At 48.3% G+C, this 13,598-nt stretch overlaps 1 protein-coding gene across 21 annotated transcripts in view; it reads left to right on the plus strand.

Moving 5' to 3' along the window:
• The window catches only part of PLXNA4 (plexin A4), a 516,957-nt gene that overhangs the window by 142,298 nt on the left and 361,061 nt on the right, over positions 1-13,598 (plus strand). Inside the window, exon 4 of one of the 21 annotated variants that reach the window (XM_023539987.2) lies at positions 879-12,845. The exons of the other annotated variants lie outside the window; for them this stretch is intronic. Within the exon in view, the coding sequence (XP_023395755.1) occupies positions 879-983 (105 nt within the window). The 3' untranslated portion in view covers positions 984-12,845. Of the gene's footprint in view, positions 1-878; positions 12,846-13,598 lie in introns of those variants that run through there. 21 annotated transcript variants of the gene reach the window in all.

Raw genomic sequence — 13,598 nt, forward strand, 5'->3', positions numbered from 1 at the left:
TGACCTTTCAGAAGTGGAGCACCAGGGCTTCCTTTTTTTTTTTTTTTTCTGGGTAGGTTTATGCCACCAACTTTTTATTTAGTAGCTGAGCACCCAGCCGTTGTTTGCACTACGCAGAGACTCCTAGGTAAACCTAACCCATTGCTGTCAAGTTGATTTTGACTCTTAGCGACCCTATAGGACAGAGCAGAACTTCTCTACAGGGTTTCCAAGACCATAAATCTTTACGGAAGCAGACTGCCACATCTTTTTCTCCCGGTGTGGCTAGTGGGTTCAAACCGCCGACCTTTTGGTTAACAGCCAAGTGCTTAACCAGGTAACCCAAGGCTCCCCTTTTAAATACAGGAATCCTGACATTTCCCTATGGGTTGAAGCACAAAACTTTTTTGGTGGTTTGATTTTGTGGGGAAACGGAAAGATGTCATTGACCCCACTATGAGGATAGAGGTGTGTGTTCATTGGTAGCATCAAAGAGAGAGAGAGAGAAAGGTTTCCAATCAGCTAGCCAGAAGGTTATTATCCTAATCCCAGAAAGCTTCAGAAAGCACCCACTGCTCACGTATTTATCTTTAGGACATTTTCTGGGGCTAGGAACGAGATGCTTCACACCCTGGTGATCCACTAGTCAGCAGGCCTAGAATACCGCAGGTGACTGGAGACAGACTTTGGTCACCTATGGCATGCAACTCTGAGTTCTTGGCTTGCTCCTTTACCAGTAGCTTGCAAATATTTTGATTCCAGAAGCTATTTGGGCAACAGGAAATGCCCCTATTTCTCCTACAAACATCACTAGCAAATGTGTCGCCTAAAGTGCATGGTAAGGGTAGTCAGGCCTTGATGAGCCATCCCAAATAAATTGCCTGTTCATGTGTTCTAAGGTGCGATGGCCACACCTGCTGAGAGACCTGTCTGCAGACAGACCAGAGGCTATTCCGGCTCCAGTGATGACTTCTCTTGGAAGGACTGGCCACGCTGCTTGCTGAGCCCGAGCAAGGTGGCCAAGCCACATAAGGTGGTGGAGCTTGCTTGAGGTGGTTGAGCCCACATGAGGTGGCCGAGCCCGTGTGAAGTGCCTGGCTACCTCTGTGGCTCAGGTGTGTGAGGCTCAGTCACCTGCCAGCTGGGCTGGAATGTCCAGGGAAGCTGGGTTTGGCAGAGACTATTTCCTGCTTCTCAGTTCCCTTCTGGCCAGAGATAGAATGAGAGCTGCAGTCCATGAGTGCTAACGGAGCTGCTGAATGCACCAGGGACCAGTGACGCTCTTGCTGACAGTAAAGCACTTTAGACACAGTGATAATTGCGGGTTAACACTTGCTGCCTGGATAAAGAGTTTAAAAGGGACACGGCAGTTAATCTCAATACTGGTTGAAGAATTAACACGTACATGTGTTTCATAGAGCCTTGGCGTTTTAAGCCTTAAGCATTATCTTGTAAAAGTGAACCAGCTAGTTACAGGCCAGCAGTGGCCAGTTGATTTAGAACTAAGCTTTTTGTTTTGAGATGTTGACTATCAGTCATAAGGATGATTGAAGAAAAAAAAAAATCGTACAAAGAATAGAAATTTCGATATTAAGCACATCTAAAACTATAGGTAACTTCTTGGTTGCTAGTGAGTTTGTTCTAATATCTGCTGAGTTGTTAGTATGTGTTGGGCATTGAGCTAAGCCAGTCAAATTGCTAACAAGTGATACTACCATAGTCTAAAATCCGGGTCCTCGCTTTACCTTCACACTATAAAATACTGTATGGAGAAAAATTGATGTTGCCCATGATTTCCTTCTACTTGTATCAAAAATCCATGCCCATGGAAGCAACAGTCAAGAAACCATTGGGTAAATCTGCTGCAAAAGACATCTTTGAGGTGTTAAAAAAAACAAAGGTGTCACTTTAGTGGGTCTGACCCAAACCATGGTCTTTTCAGTTGCCTCATATACATGCGAAAGCTGGACCATGAAACAATGAAGATAGAAGAATTAATGCATTCAAACTGTGGCATTGGTGAAGAATATTGAATATACTGTGGACTACCAGAAGGACAAACTAATCAGTTTTAGAAGAAATATAGCCAGAATGTTCCTTTAACGTGATGATGGCAACACTTTGGCTTGCTTACTTTGGACACGTCAACGGGAAAGACCAATTGCTAGAAAAGGCCATCATGTTTGGTAGAAGGCCAACAAAAATGAGGGAAACCTTCAGTAAGATGGGTTGACACAACCTTTGCGACGAGGAACTCAAACATACCAACAATCTTGGAGATGGTGCAGGACGGGGCAATGTTTCATTCTGTTATACACAAAGTCGTGAGGGCATTGGTGGTTTGGTGGTAGAATTCTTAACTTCCATGCAGGAAAACTGCCCCATAGGGTCTTCTAGGCTGTTGTCCTTGTGGAAGCAGATAGCCAGGTCTTTTTCCTGCAGAGCCACTGAGTGGGTTCAAACCGCCAACCTTTTGGTTAGCAGCCAAGCACTTAACCATTGTGCCACCAGGGCTCTTTAGTGTGTGTCTAACCCCTCTATTTTTTTCGACTGTGTAATTTTATATCTTAGCCGAATGGGGGCTGAATCTAATAATAAAACAAAATAATATTTATTGAGCACTTACTACCTACTAAGCATTGTGCTCAGCGCTTTATCCATGGATTATGTCATAATAGCAACTGTATGAAAAAGTCACTTAATATTTCCTCCACCTATGGATGAGGAAATCAAGGCTCCAAGAGGTCACATAGCCTAGAGCTGTTGTTCTAACAGAGCCTGTGGTCTTAACCACCTCCTCCCCTCAACTTACAAAGTCATATGCTTTTGGCATGTTGTGTGCAAACCCACACATTCTTGTGCACCGTAAGTAGTGCTGGGACTTCTCTGCACGGGGCGTACCAGGGACGACCTGCTCAGAAGTCATGGCCAGGTTGCCTCCTGGAGGCCACACAGAGGAGGATCAATTCTGCTCAGGAGGTGCTCCATCTTCCCACAACCACACATGGGTGGAGTTCCTGCCACTTCCCTCTCTCATTCCTCCAAGCCTGCCTGTGACGGAACTCTTGGCTTCCTCAGCTCTCACTGACTCCACCTTTCACCGAGCCACCTCGACTTGAGTGACCAGGCTCTGTGGGGCTGTGACTCCCACCCAATGTGAGCTGAATCTTCTTGTCTTGTCAGGCCACCCTCTCTAATCACGGCTCTCTTCCTGCCAACTTCCTCCATGTCAACTGCAATGGAGGCCTTGGGAGCCGCTGTGTGCCCACACATGATGGCCGCCACCTCTGGGCAACCACATTTCCAGGTTGTGTGCATTTTGCTGCAGGGTCCCCCAGGACAGGGAGAAATGAGGGAGCTCTCCATTTGCTCCGCATTTGTAAGGTGAACGTGGGAGGAGGCGGCGAGATCAATGGGCACAGAGATGAGGGCTTTTTGTGTGCAAGTCCGGATCTGGCTGCTGGTTCGTCTCAGACGCAGTTCTCCTTCCAGTTGTGATTCTGAGCCTTATAATCACAAGCACAGCTCCCCAGCTCTCACATGCACACCCACACACCGCCAACTAGTGTGGCTTCGTTTGTGAGAATGTGTGCATGGCTGTGCGTGCACAGACACACAGTCCCCACACCCACACATACACTCAGACACATACACACCCCATACCCCCACCCACGCACGTGCATTCACACCCACCCATACCCACATACACACACACACATTCTCTCTCCCTCTCTGTTCCACCCCTCCCTGCCAGGTGTCTGCCCCTCAGAATTAATGGCCGTGGAGTCCTCCCAGCTCAGTTTCTGCTTTGAACCCAGGAGAGGCAGGGGGCTGCTCTGGACTTTTCAGCACTGACTCTTGTATGTGCCATATATCCCCCCTCCTGCGCTTCTGGCCATTGCTTTTAAGCATGAAGGAGACACCTCTCTTGGTGATGGGTCATCTGAACTCCATTGTCTTCTCCACAGGGCCAGCCAGTGGCCATTTTCCTCTGAGCACACAGGGGACAGGGAAGGAAGAATCTAAAGGGACCTCCCTGGGTATGATCTTGCACGTCCATGTTGTTGGGTCCACCATCAAGGTGGGCATCTCCATTCCTTGTGGCGTGGTGTGCCTCTGGCGTGTACAGCAGCCAGGAAGCCCAGTGGAGCCCGAGGTGGGGACGTCTACCCCTCCTGGAGTGCCCTGGACTGCCCGCCTTGTCGTTGAAGCATGGTTGCTGGGAAGGGCACCTGTGTGTGCACACCCCAGCTGGAGGGGAGGGTGGGGGGTTAACAGGTTATTGCTCGCTGTGGCAAATGTCCTTCAGGCTCCCCTTCTCCTCTCCTGTGCACTGGCCTTTTCACCATTTTGGTCCTGCATGGATTCTAGGTCTCACGTGTCTCTTGGGTTGAGAGCTGTCAACTGAAATTCAGGGCCCCCATTCTCCATGGAGCAACTTGGAGGAGCGGTTTCACGGAAGCATTCTCAGGACTGTCCAAGGGCTGGACACTGGGGAAAGGGCACCTTTCTTGACTGGGATCTTCCACCCTTGGCTCCTCCTGCTGTGTGTTCACCAACAGAACAGTAATGGCAGCTGAGGTGCAGGCAGAGAGCCAGAGTTCCTGGAGCAGACTGGTTCGGTCCCCTTGCTCAGTCTATGGGGCCAGCCAACACTGGGTCCCCCCACCCCTGGCTCTGGGAGACCTGGGTTAGGCAATTATCCCAGACAGCTGCAAAGAGGCCATTGCTGTGGCCTTACCTCACCAGCCCCCCGTCTCTCACTCTAGCTGCTTAGAATAGAAACCAGACCTCTTGTCCCCAGGGATGGATGCCTCTCAGAGCCGGACGGAGGGTGATGTGTCACATGTCATCTGATTTGAAGCAAGTTTGGGTGACTGCCAGATAGGTACAGGAGGAAAGAGAGCATGCACAGGGAAGGGGACACTTTTGTAGGCTAGGACCCCTGACTGACCTCAGATGCAGTGGGTGACTTTGACAAGTCACTGGCCTCTGAGGCCCCATCTGTGGGTTGAGGAAAGCCCATAAGTCACCAGTCATTTCTGGGAACTTGAGGAGTCTGGAGTCTGTGTGGGGAGTCCCAGGGCCATAAACCCTTCACTCAGCAGCAGCTCTGGAGACCGTGAGTACTAGTACCCTTTCCAGCCAGGGGCCTCACTGAGACGTGATCAGAAGCTGCCGGTACCTGTTTCCTGCTGGGCATTGACCCTGGCCTTGCCTCCCAGGGGTTTTCTTTGGACTTGAGCCTTGTGAGAGAAGAGAGAGGAGAAAAGAGTACATTCCAAGCGGCAGGAAATGGAGAAGGGAGACAGGCACCAGAGACAGGCCAACAGGTAACTACATACACAGGCTGGCTGAAGGCCATCATGTGTCATGTGGGGACTCAGGGGCTCCCCAGCACAGAGACAAGTTCCTGCGGACACAGGTGGCCAAGATACAGAGGGGCAACTCCAGACACAGGCATTGGGACACGCAGACAGTGCTGACACTGCCTCAGGCTGTGCCTCCCACTCAAGTCTTGTGTTCCTCTTGCTTGTCACTGTCTTCAACACTCCTTATCTTCCTTTCCTCTCCAGCAGAACCTCACCCTTCACACCCAGTCCAGTCCTTCATTCTCTCCTCCCTTTCTCTGCCGTCAGGGTCATCGGAAGGGCTAGTGGTCTTCCAGGTGCCTGTGACCCCTGTTCTTGGTGCCCAGGCGGGGAGCCAGGCCCAGATGGAAGCTTCCGTGAGTCTGATGAAGACCCATAGACTGGGCTGATTAGAACAGGCTGCAGTTTGAGCAACTGTAATAAGGAGTAGTTGTCATGGCAACAGGCTCTTGATTGTTGTCCAGATTTCAGAATCTCTCCCCTCTCTCCTCCTTGGTTATTTTCCTTCCTTCCTTTTTCTCCCCCTGGGGCTATTGGCACACACTAGGCAGGAGTTGGTGAACCCACAAGTAAGAGTGAGGAGCTGCAGATTAGGCTGGTCTGGTGGCTGTCTGCACGACAAGCCACCCCTTCTGAACGAGCACATGGCCCTGGGTGACCAGACAGCCCAAGCAAGGCACACATACTTCCATTTCAAATCCCAGAGATACAGGCAGATATACCCAGAGGCCAGAGTGTAGACTGAGGCTGAGACGGGCCCTTTACGTGTGGGGAAGAGCTGGGGATAGAGCAGGCGGGGACCTGGATCTCAGCCCTGCCTGCTGCCCAGTGGTGGCCTGGAGCAAAGCAGTTCTGAGAGCTGTAGAGTCCTCATCCTTGGTGAAAAGTCAGAGTGGGAACTGAAATACAGACTCCAGTCTTTTGACTACACATTAAATGAATCCTCTGACTCTCCTACACCTGGCCGAGGCCATGCTGGCTCACAGAACTGTTGGTGTTCACAGCAGCTCGTGGGCACATTGCTCTGCGCCCGGTATAGCATCATTCATGGGCTCTGTGCCTCAATGTCCCCAAATGCAGCAATTAGGGACTGTGTCCCTTGGTCTGACTCTACCCCACCGATGTCGTGAGGCTAAAAAGAGACAACAGATGGCAAGCTCGTTGGAAGGTAGCAGGTGCTCCCCAAAGTAAAGAATTATTGGGGAGGATCTACCCACGAGCCAGTGTTGGAACGACAGGGCCTAAGAAGAGCTCCAAAATAACGTGTGCCCCGGAGAGCCTGAGCTTCTAAGTTTGGGCTTTGCTAAATTTCTGAGAGGGAGGCTACACAGTGCCTCCAGCATGTTCACCCCTCTAGCCCTCCTTGCCTCCCACCGTCACAGCTGGAACCAACATAGCAGAGATGCCAACCAAGCAGACTGATTGGGCTGGGCCCCAGGGACAAGCAATGTGGGTGTGCTAAGCGGCCATGACACTGTGGAGGTGCGGTTGGATACAAACTATGACCAAAAGAGAGCATTGAGAGTCAATGCTGGAGATTCCCAACCTGAGGCCAAGGTGGGAGGTGGGGATGGGGAATGGGAGTCACAGCTGACTGTCATGCCTGAGCAGTGCAGGAAGAGGGGAGGGAGGCTAACAGTGGACACAAAGACAGTGCCCCTGCGGTCGGTCTGTGTGGTATGGGCAGCCAGACTAGTTTAGAGGCCCAGGGAGGAGCTGTTATAGAATAATTGCACCTGGTAGGTGCTGGACAAGCCTCCATTGATTGCCTGACAGTGGTCACTGAGCACTGATCCCTGAGGATCTGGGTCCCCACCTTTTCCTTCTGTGTTTCCTTGGCCTGGGATTTAACATTTGGTACACTACACTTTAGTGTCCAATTTTCCTCTTCTGCCTGCTCAGCTGCATATAATGAGGGTAGAAAGGGAATTTCTCAAGATGGTAGACTTTCTAGAGTTCAGTGAGGGCTGGCCACAACCCTTTCATCTCTCTGCCCAGGAGGTCTGGGATATCACAAACAGGCCAGGTCTCCCGTTTGGGGGCTTCTCCTTCCAACAGTAGAATGTGCATCACTCTAAGTTAGGAAAATGGTAAAGGATACGAAGGTGTCCAGCTGACTGTGTTCCATGACCAGAGCGGGAGCTTCAGACACAAGGTAATGCTCTTTTCTTTGAATGGTGCTTCTGCTGCCTCCGAAGGGAAATGAACGCTGTGCATAAAACTCAGGAAAACATCCTATTTTGGAACAGTTCTGCCCATGGCCACACATGTTCACTTTCAGCTGTGTTTAATTTTTGTCCTTTTACCTCCGGCTGCCTGTTTTCAGCACTGTCTAGCAAGGTGGGCACCAAAGACTTTGCTCCCTGTTGAGGACGGAAGCTTCATGTGACCTGTCCACCCCAGGGAACCAAAGGCCTGCTTCTTGCATCCCTTTGGTTGCTAAGATGCTAACAGGAACAGGTGACGTCAAATCAGTTGCTGTAGTAACAGGTAACATCACACAGTTGCCAAAAGTTATGAATGATACCACCGTCAAAAAGACTAATTTTTCTTTAAAAACTTTTTACTTTGGGGAGAACATTCAGAGAATTTTGGAAAAGAAATACAGCTCCTAAGTGTTCCAGCCCAGTCAAGTGCTGTAATCTAGTTATTTCTGTCCTGTCACCCATTTGGTATGAGCATCAACCAGAACCAGAGAGAACGACCCATGTAAGTAAGAGCAGCTGGTGTAATGGTGTCCATTACAGAGGTGCTATGAAAAAAAAAAAAAAAAAAATTTTTTTTTTTTTTTTTTATGAGAGTGCATGGAAACCCGGGCGGCATAGTGGTTAAGAGCTACGGCTGCTAACCAAAGGGTCGGCAGTTAGAATCCACCAGTTACTCCTTGGAAACCCTGTGGGGCAGTTCTATTCTGTTCTATAGGTTCGCCATGAGTCAGAATCAACTCAATGGCAATGTTTGTTTTTTTTTTTTTAATGATAGTGCATGAACATGGTGGAATAACTCTCTAAGTGTATTGCCATTCCTTGCAGAGAGACAATGGGGAAAAAAACACAGAAAGCAACTCAAAAGAGCCAAGTTCACGTTTCTATGATGCCATTTCTAATCTTTCGTGCCTCATCCATAAGATGAGTTACATGTACCTACTTCTCAGGGAAGCTGTGAGAAGTGAATGACAGAAAATGTATGAAAGCACTCTGTCTTAGCTTCCAAGTGCTGCTGTAACAGAAATACCACAAGTGAGTGACTTTAAGAATAGAAATTTATTTTTCACAGTTCGGGCTAGAAGTCCCAATTCAGGGCACTGGCTCTAGAAGAAGGCTTGCTCTGTCTGCTCTGGGCGAAAATTCTTGTCTCAGCTCTAGTGTTCTTTTCCCCTGTTCCTTAAAGATCTCCATGTGCTATCTGTCTTTCCCCCATTTTGCCTACTTCCCTCTGTGTCTAATCTCTTTTTAGGTTTTTCAGTTTTAAGACATACCCTACAGTAATATGGCATCATTAACATAACAAGGAAAACCCTATCCCCGGATGGGATTACATCCACAGGTATATGGGTTAGAATTCCGACACATATTTTTGGGGGACACAATTCACTCCATAACACATTTCATACATTGTAATGGGCTCACCAAATGCTGATTCCCATTAACAATACTCTCTTCTTGTGAGAAATTCTCCACAGCTACCTGTCCTTGGTTTTCACATCCGTGAAATAGAGGCAGCACTCCAGTCCTTCCCCACCCCTCTTAACATATACCATCCTCCCCTTCCCTCCCCCATGCTAGTGAAGAAAGAATAAGAGATGTGAAAAGCTTGGAGTTTTGTGAAACCAAGGAGTGGGATAAATACCTTATATTGATTATGATGATTATATCTGGGGCTAGAAAATATGATTGCCTGGTTGTCAGTAGCAACCAGATGGAAATTCCTCTTCATCTGTGAATCTGTGAAATCTAGAATACAAGTTATCTGCTTCCAAATACAATGGAGGAACAGGCACAAGGTAGACATTTCTGTTACAAATGGGAGAAATTGGAGGGAAAGACGGGATACTGGGCACCAATCAAGTCTAAAACCCAGGAGAACAATTTAATTAGCTATCAAGGCTTAAAAATAGTCCTCTGTTCTCTAGGACCATCTGGGGAATAACCCTGCCCTCCAGATTCTGGGTATTGGCCATGACCTCTGGATTCTGGGTGGAAGCCCCTCAGCCCAGGGCTTCAGCTGCACTTTTCAGGTCCTCTGGAATGGCAACTCTGCTCACTTGGTATTAGGCGGCCCCATTCTCATAGTCCATCTGAGTGGTGACCGTATGCCCTTGGCCCCAACTGGCCCCATTCCTCTGCCCCTTGAATATGGCAGCCCTGCCCCCTCAGCTTTGGGTGGCAGCCCCATCCCCCTATCACACCTTAATGGCAGCTCTACACTCTGGAACTGAGTTGGCAAAGATCCAGCTCTTCAAAAGCTAGAAGGCTGTGGCCCCACCCTTTGAGATCCAGGAGACTGTGACTCCACCCTTTGAAACAGAGAAGGTGCTCCTTCCAGCAGTTCTGCTGATCCCCAGAGTGCCCCAGGGATGGTCATTTTCTTTTCTTGGAGGACAAAAGACGTAGTTCCTTTGGCTTCTTTCTTTCCCGTAGAATTCCAAGAGGCAGACAACATTCTTTCGTTCTTTCTCTGTCCTCTTCATTCTAAGCTGATGGATTTCCTACTGTGGTAGTTGGTTAGATCCATCAGTCACAGTCTTAATCTTTTTAACAAAATACTGTGTAGCCATGTCCTCAGTGAACATTCTAGGACATATGTGCTTATTTTGTACAACAGAATTTTCCAAATCTTTGAGTTCTGTTTTCATTTTGCACAGTTCACTTTTAAGTCCATCTTTTTCATCTTGCATTTTACTTTAAGTGGAAAGGAGAAACCATGCTCCCCCTTTAAGATCTTGCTTAGGAATCTCATCAGCCAGATACCCAGGTTCATCCCTTACAAGTTTTATCTTCCACCAAACATTTGAACATAGTTCAGACAAGTTCTTTGCCACTGCCTTAAAAAGTATCACCCTTCCTCTATTGCCTAATCACATTTTCATCATTTTCTTTTTTAAAGCCTCACCAGAAGCACATTTAATGCCCACATTTCTGGCAACATTTTGTTTCTGGTGCCATACATATTCTCTAAGATGATGGGGTCTTTATAGGTCTCCTCGCTTCCTTCTGAGCCCTCACCAGAATTGCTTTTGACATCCATAATTCTACCAACAGTCTCTTCAAGGTGATCTAGGCTTTTACTATTAGGCACATTAAAACTCTTTCAACCTCTACCCATTGCCCAATTCCAAAACTATTTCTACATTTCAGGTATAAGTTAGAGCAGCACTCCCATCTTCTGGTACCAAATTCTATCTTAGTTATCTAGTGCTGCTACAACAAATATCACAAGTGGATGGCTTTAGCGAACAGAAATTTATTTCCTCGGAGTTTAGGAGGGTACAAGTTTGAATTCAGAGCACTGACTTGAGGGGAAGTCTTTCTCTGTTTGTCCTGGAGGACGGGTCTTGTCTCTTTAGCTGCTTCTTCCTGGTTCTTTAGAGATCTCCATGTGTCTTGGCATCAGTCATCCCCGATCTTTGTTCTGCTTGCTTCTTTAATCTCTTTTATATCTCAAAAGATATTGACTGAAGATATATCCTACAGTAATCCTGCCTCATTAACACAACAAAGACAATCTATTCCCAAGTGAGATTATAAACACAGGCATAGAGGTTAGGATTTACAACACATATTTTGGGGGGACACAATTCAACCCATAACACCCTGGGAACAGAAGCACATTTCTTCTGTTTTACTCTTTAGTCCTCAGCCCTTGGTCTAGCATTCTTCCTCATGGGAGATGTGATTGGCTGTACATGAGATTTGGAGGAGTTTGCAAAGAGGCTTGACTAAGGGCATGAAAGAAGGGTTGTGTTGGGCAGTCCAGGAGTGGACGGTGACTCTTTCTCCACTGGCCACATTCCACTTCAGAGCAGAGACATGAAGCCTGGCTGGTTGGCAATGGGGGGAACAGTGATGGAACAGGCAAGAGAAGAGAGTCTGCCATTGTGGAGAGGCACAGAACTCTCAAAGGAGAACAGAAGACCACCTGAGAGAGGTGAGGCAGAGCCCACCAGAAGTGGTGGGCAAGGGTGTGGTGAGGCCGTGGGCTTGGGAAAGCCACTTCCTCCTGAGCAGGAATGTGTGTCCCAGGCATGCGCTGATTACGAGAGGGTGAGCAAACCTCAGCTGCGTCCTTGAGTTCACAGCCTGTGCTGAACACACATCATCCTGTGTGCCCTCACTTAACAATTGTCCTTGTTTATGTAGTCACATGCCAGGGAGTGGCGAGGCCAGGAAAGGAAGAACCAAGACTACCTTCAGGGAAACCTGTACTCTTTTTTCCAAGATGCTGAAAATCTGATCAGTAGGTCAGAGCCCTAAAAAGTAGTTGGTCAACAAATCTTCAGCACGGAGGATCTCCAAAGAAAGTCTTGGAGGGTTAAGATACCCTGGACTTACCTGCTGGTCAGCGACCTTGGCTTGGATCCCTTGCTGAGCCCCTGAGTATCTAAGAAAGCGGCATTCTCTGGGTCAGCCATCCCTTCTCCCTCCCCCAGTGTTGGGGGCTGGGAGCTGTCTGTAAGGCATGTTGACTTTCTGACCAAGGTCCCCATACGTAGATCTGTACGTTTCTGCACCCAAGCTGACCCTGGGGAGTGACTAGGTGTGTACCAGCTTCCTGAGGACAGGTGAGGGACGCACCACTCAGGACTTGGAGGGCAAGGAAGGAGGTGCTGGTACTGGAGAATGCTGTCTGCTACCCTCCCGTCCCTCCACTGGAGAAAAGCTGCTCCGGTCCAAATGTGCCTCCTGACAATGTGACAACCTTTGACCCCTGGTTGTAGTCAACTCAATGGCAACAGGTTTGGACTTTTTTTTAGCTCTCAAAGAGTATTTTTACTAGTATCCATTTGCCTCTCACTTCAAAATTATTTTGGTATAAAACTAATAATAACGGCTAATGTTTCTTGAGCATTAGCCCTGTGCCAGGTGCTGCAGTAAGCACTTCACGTGTATAACTTCCTCTAACCTTTGCCAAAACCCTCTGAGATAGGTTTTATTATTAACCCATTTTACAGATGAGGAAACTGGGTCCCAGAGAGCATTGGCCTTTACACAGTGAGTAGATGCTGGAGCTGGCTTTGAGCCCAGCTTAGCTGACTCCAGGGTCTGTACTCAGTCACGGTGGATTGACAAGTCTCTGTCCATTCCAGGTCACCCTTCAGCTCCTCTTCAGGGTATGGTCCAACCTGCTGGTCTCTGTCCTAGTTTATGATTTCTTTAAATGGATTCCTTACTCGCCCCTGTCCTCATTATACTCTGCTGCCAGGTTAGTTTTCCAGGTCTCCTCGTCACCCAACCTTCTCTGTTCAGAAGATCCAATGCTTCCTGCCTCCTACAGAAGTTTAAGTTTCTTTGTCTGACATTCATGGTCCTCAGTGATCTCCGTACAACTTGACATTCAACTCTTAGCACTTATTGTTATTCCTTGAACTTCGCCTGTGAATCAGCAGGTGAACCATCCCTGTTCTTCCATCCTCCACCATGCCTGAGGCCCATGCTAGTTATTCCCTCTGGCTGGAATTTCTTCTCCCCCCTTCCTTCTACCTGTGCCCCAGGTGTACACACCCAACCCACTCATCAGGCTCAGCTCAACTGCCGGTCATTGAGCTATGCTTGATGCCCTCAGCTGGGCACAAACTCTCCCTGCTCTGGACTTGCATAGGATTTAAGCCGACTTCCTTTTACCGTGACTCACTCATTTAGCAGTTACCGAGTCTCTCTTCTCTGTCCCATACAATGTTGGGTGCAACTGGAGACAAAGGGGGAATAATAGGTCCCAGCTTCCTACAGCTGCCTTAGCAAAATACCACCAAGTGGGTGGCTATGAAGAAAAGAAACTCATCAAGCCAGAGTTCTAGAGTCTAGAAGTCCAAGTCAGCATATCCACCCTGTTGATTCCTTCTGAGAGTTCAGAAAGCAGAACTGGTCCATGCCTGTCTCCTAGCTTCTCCTAGCTCCTGGCAATCCTTGGCGTTCCTTAGCTTGTGGCTGTGTCTGCCTGCATAGTCACATGGCCATCCTTTCTCTGTCTCTCTGTCCTCATGTCTGTTCTCCTCTTTCATAAGGACACCGCTCAGATGGGATTAGACCC

Source organism: Loxodonta africana, chromosome 8, assembly GCF_030014295.1.
Source record: "Loxodonta africana isolate mLoxAfr1 chromosome 8, mLoxAfr1.hap2, whole genome shotgun sequence".
NCBI lineage: Eukaryota > Metazoa > Chordata > Mammalia > Proboscidea > Elephantidae > Loxodonta > Loxodonta africana.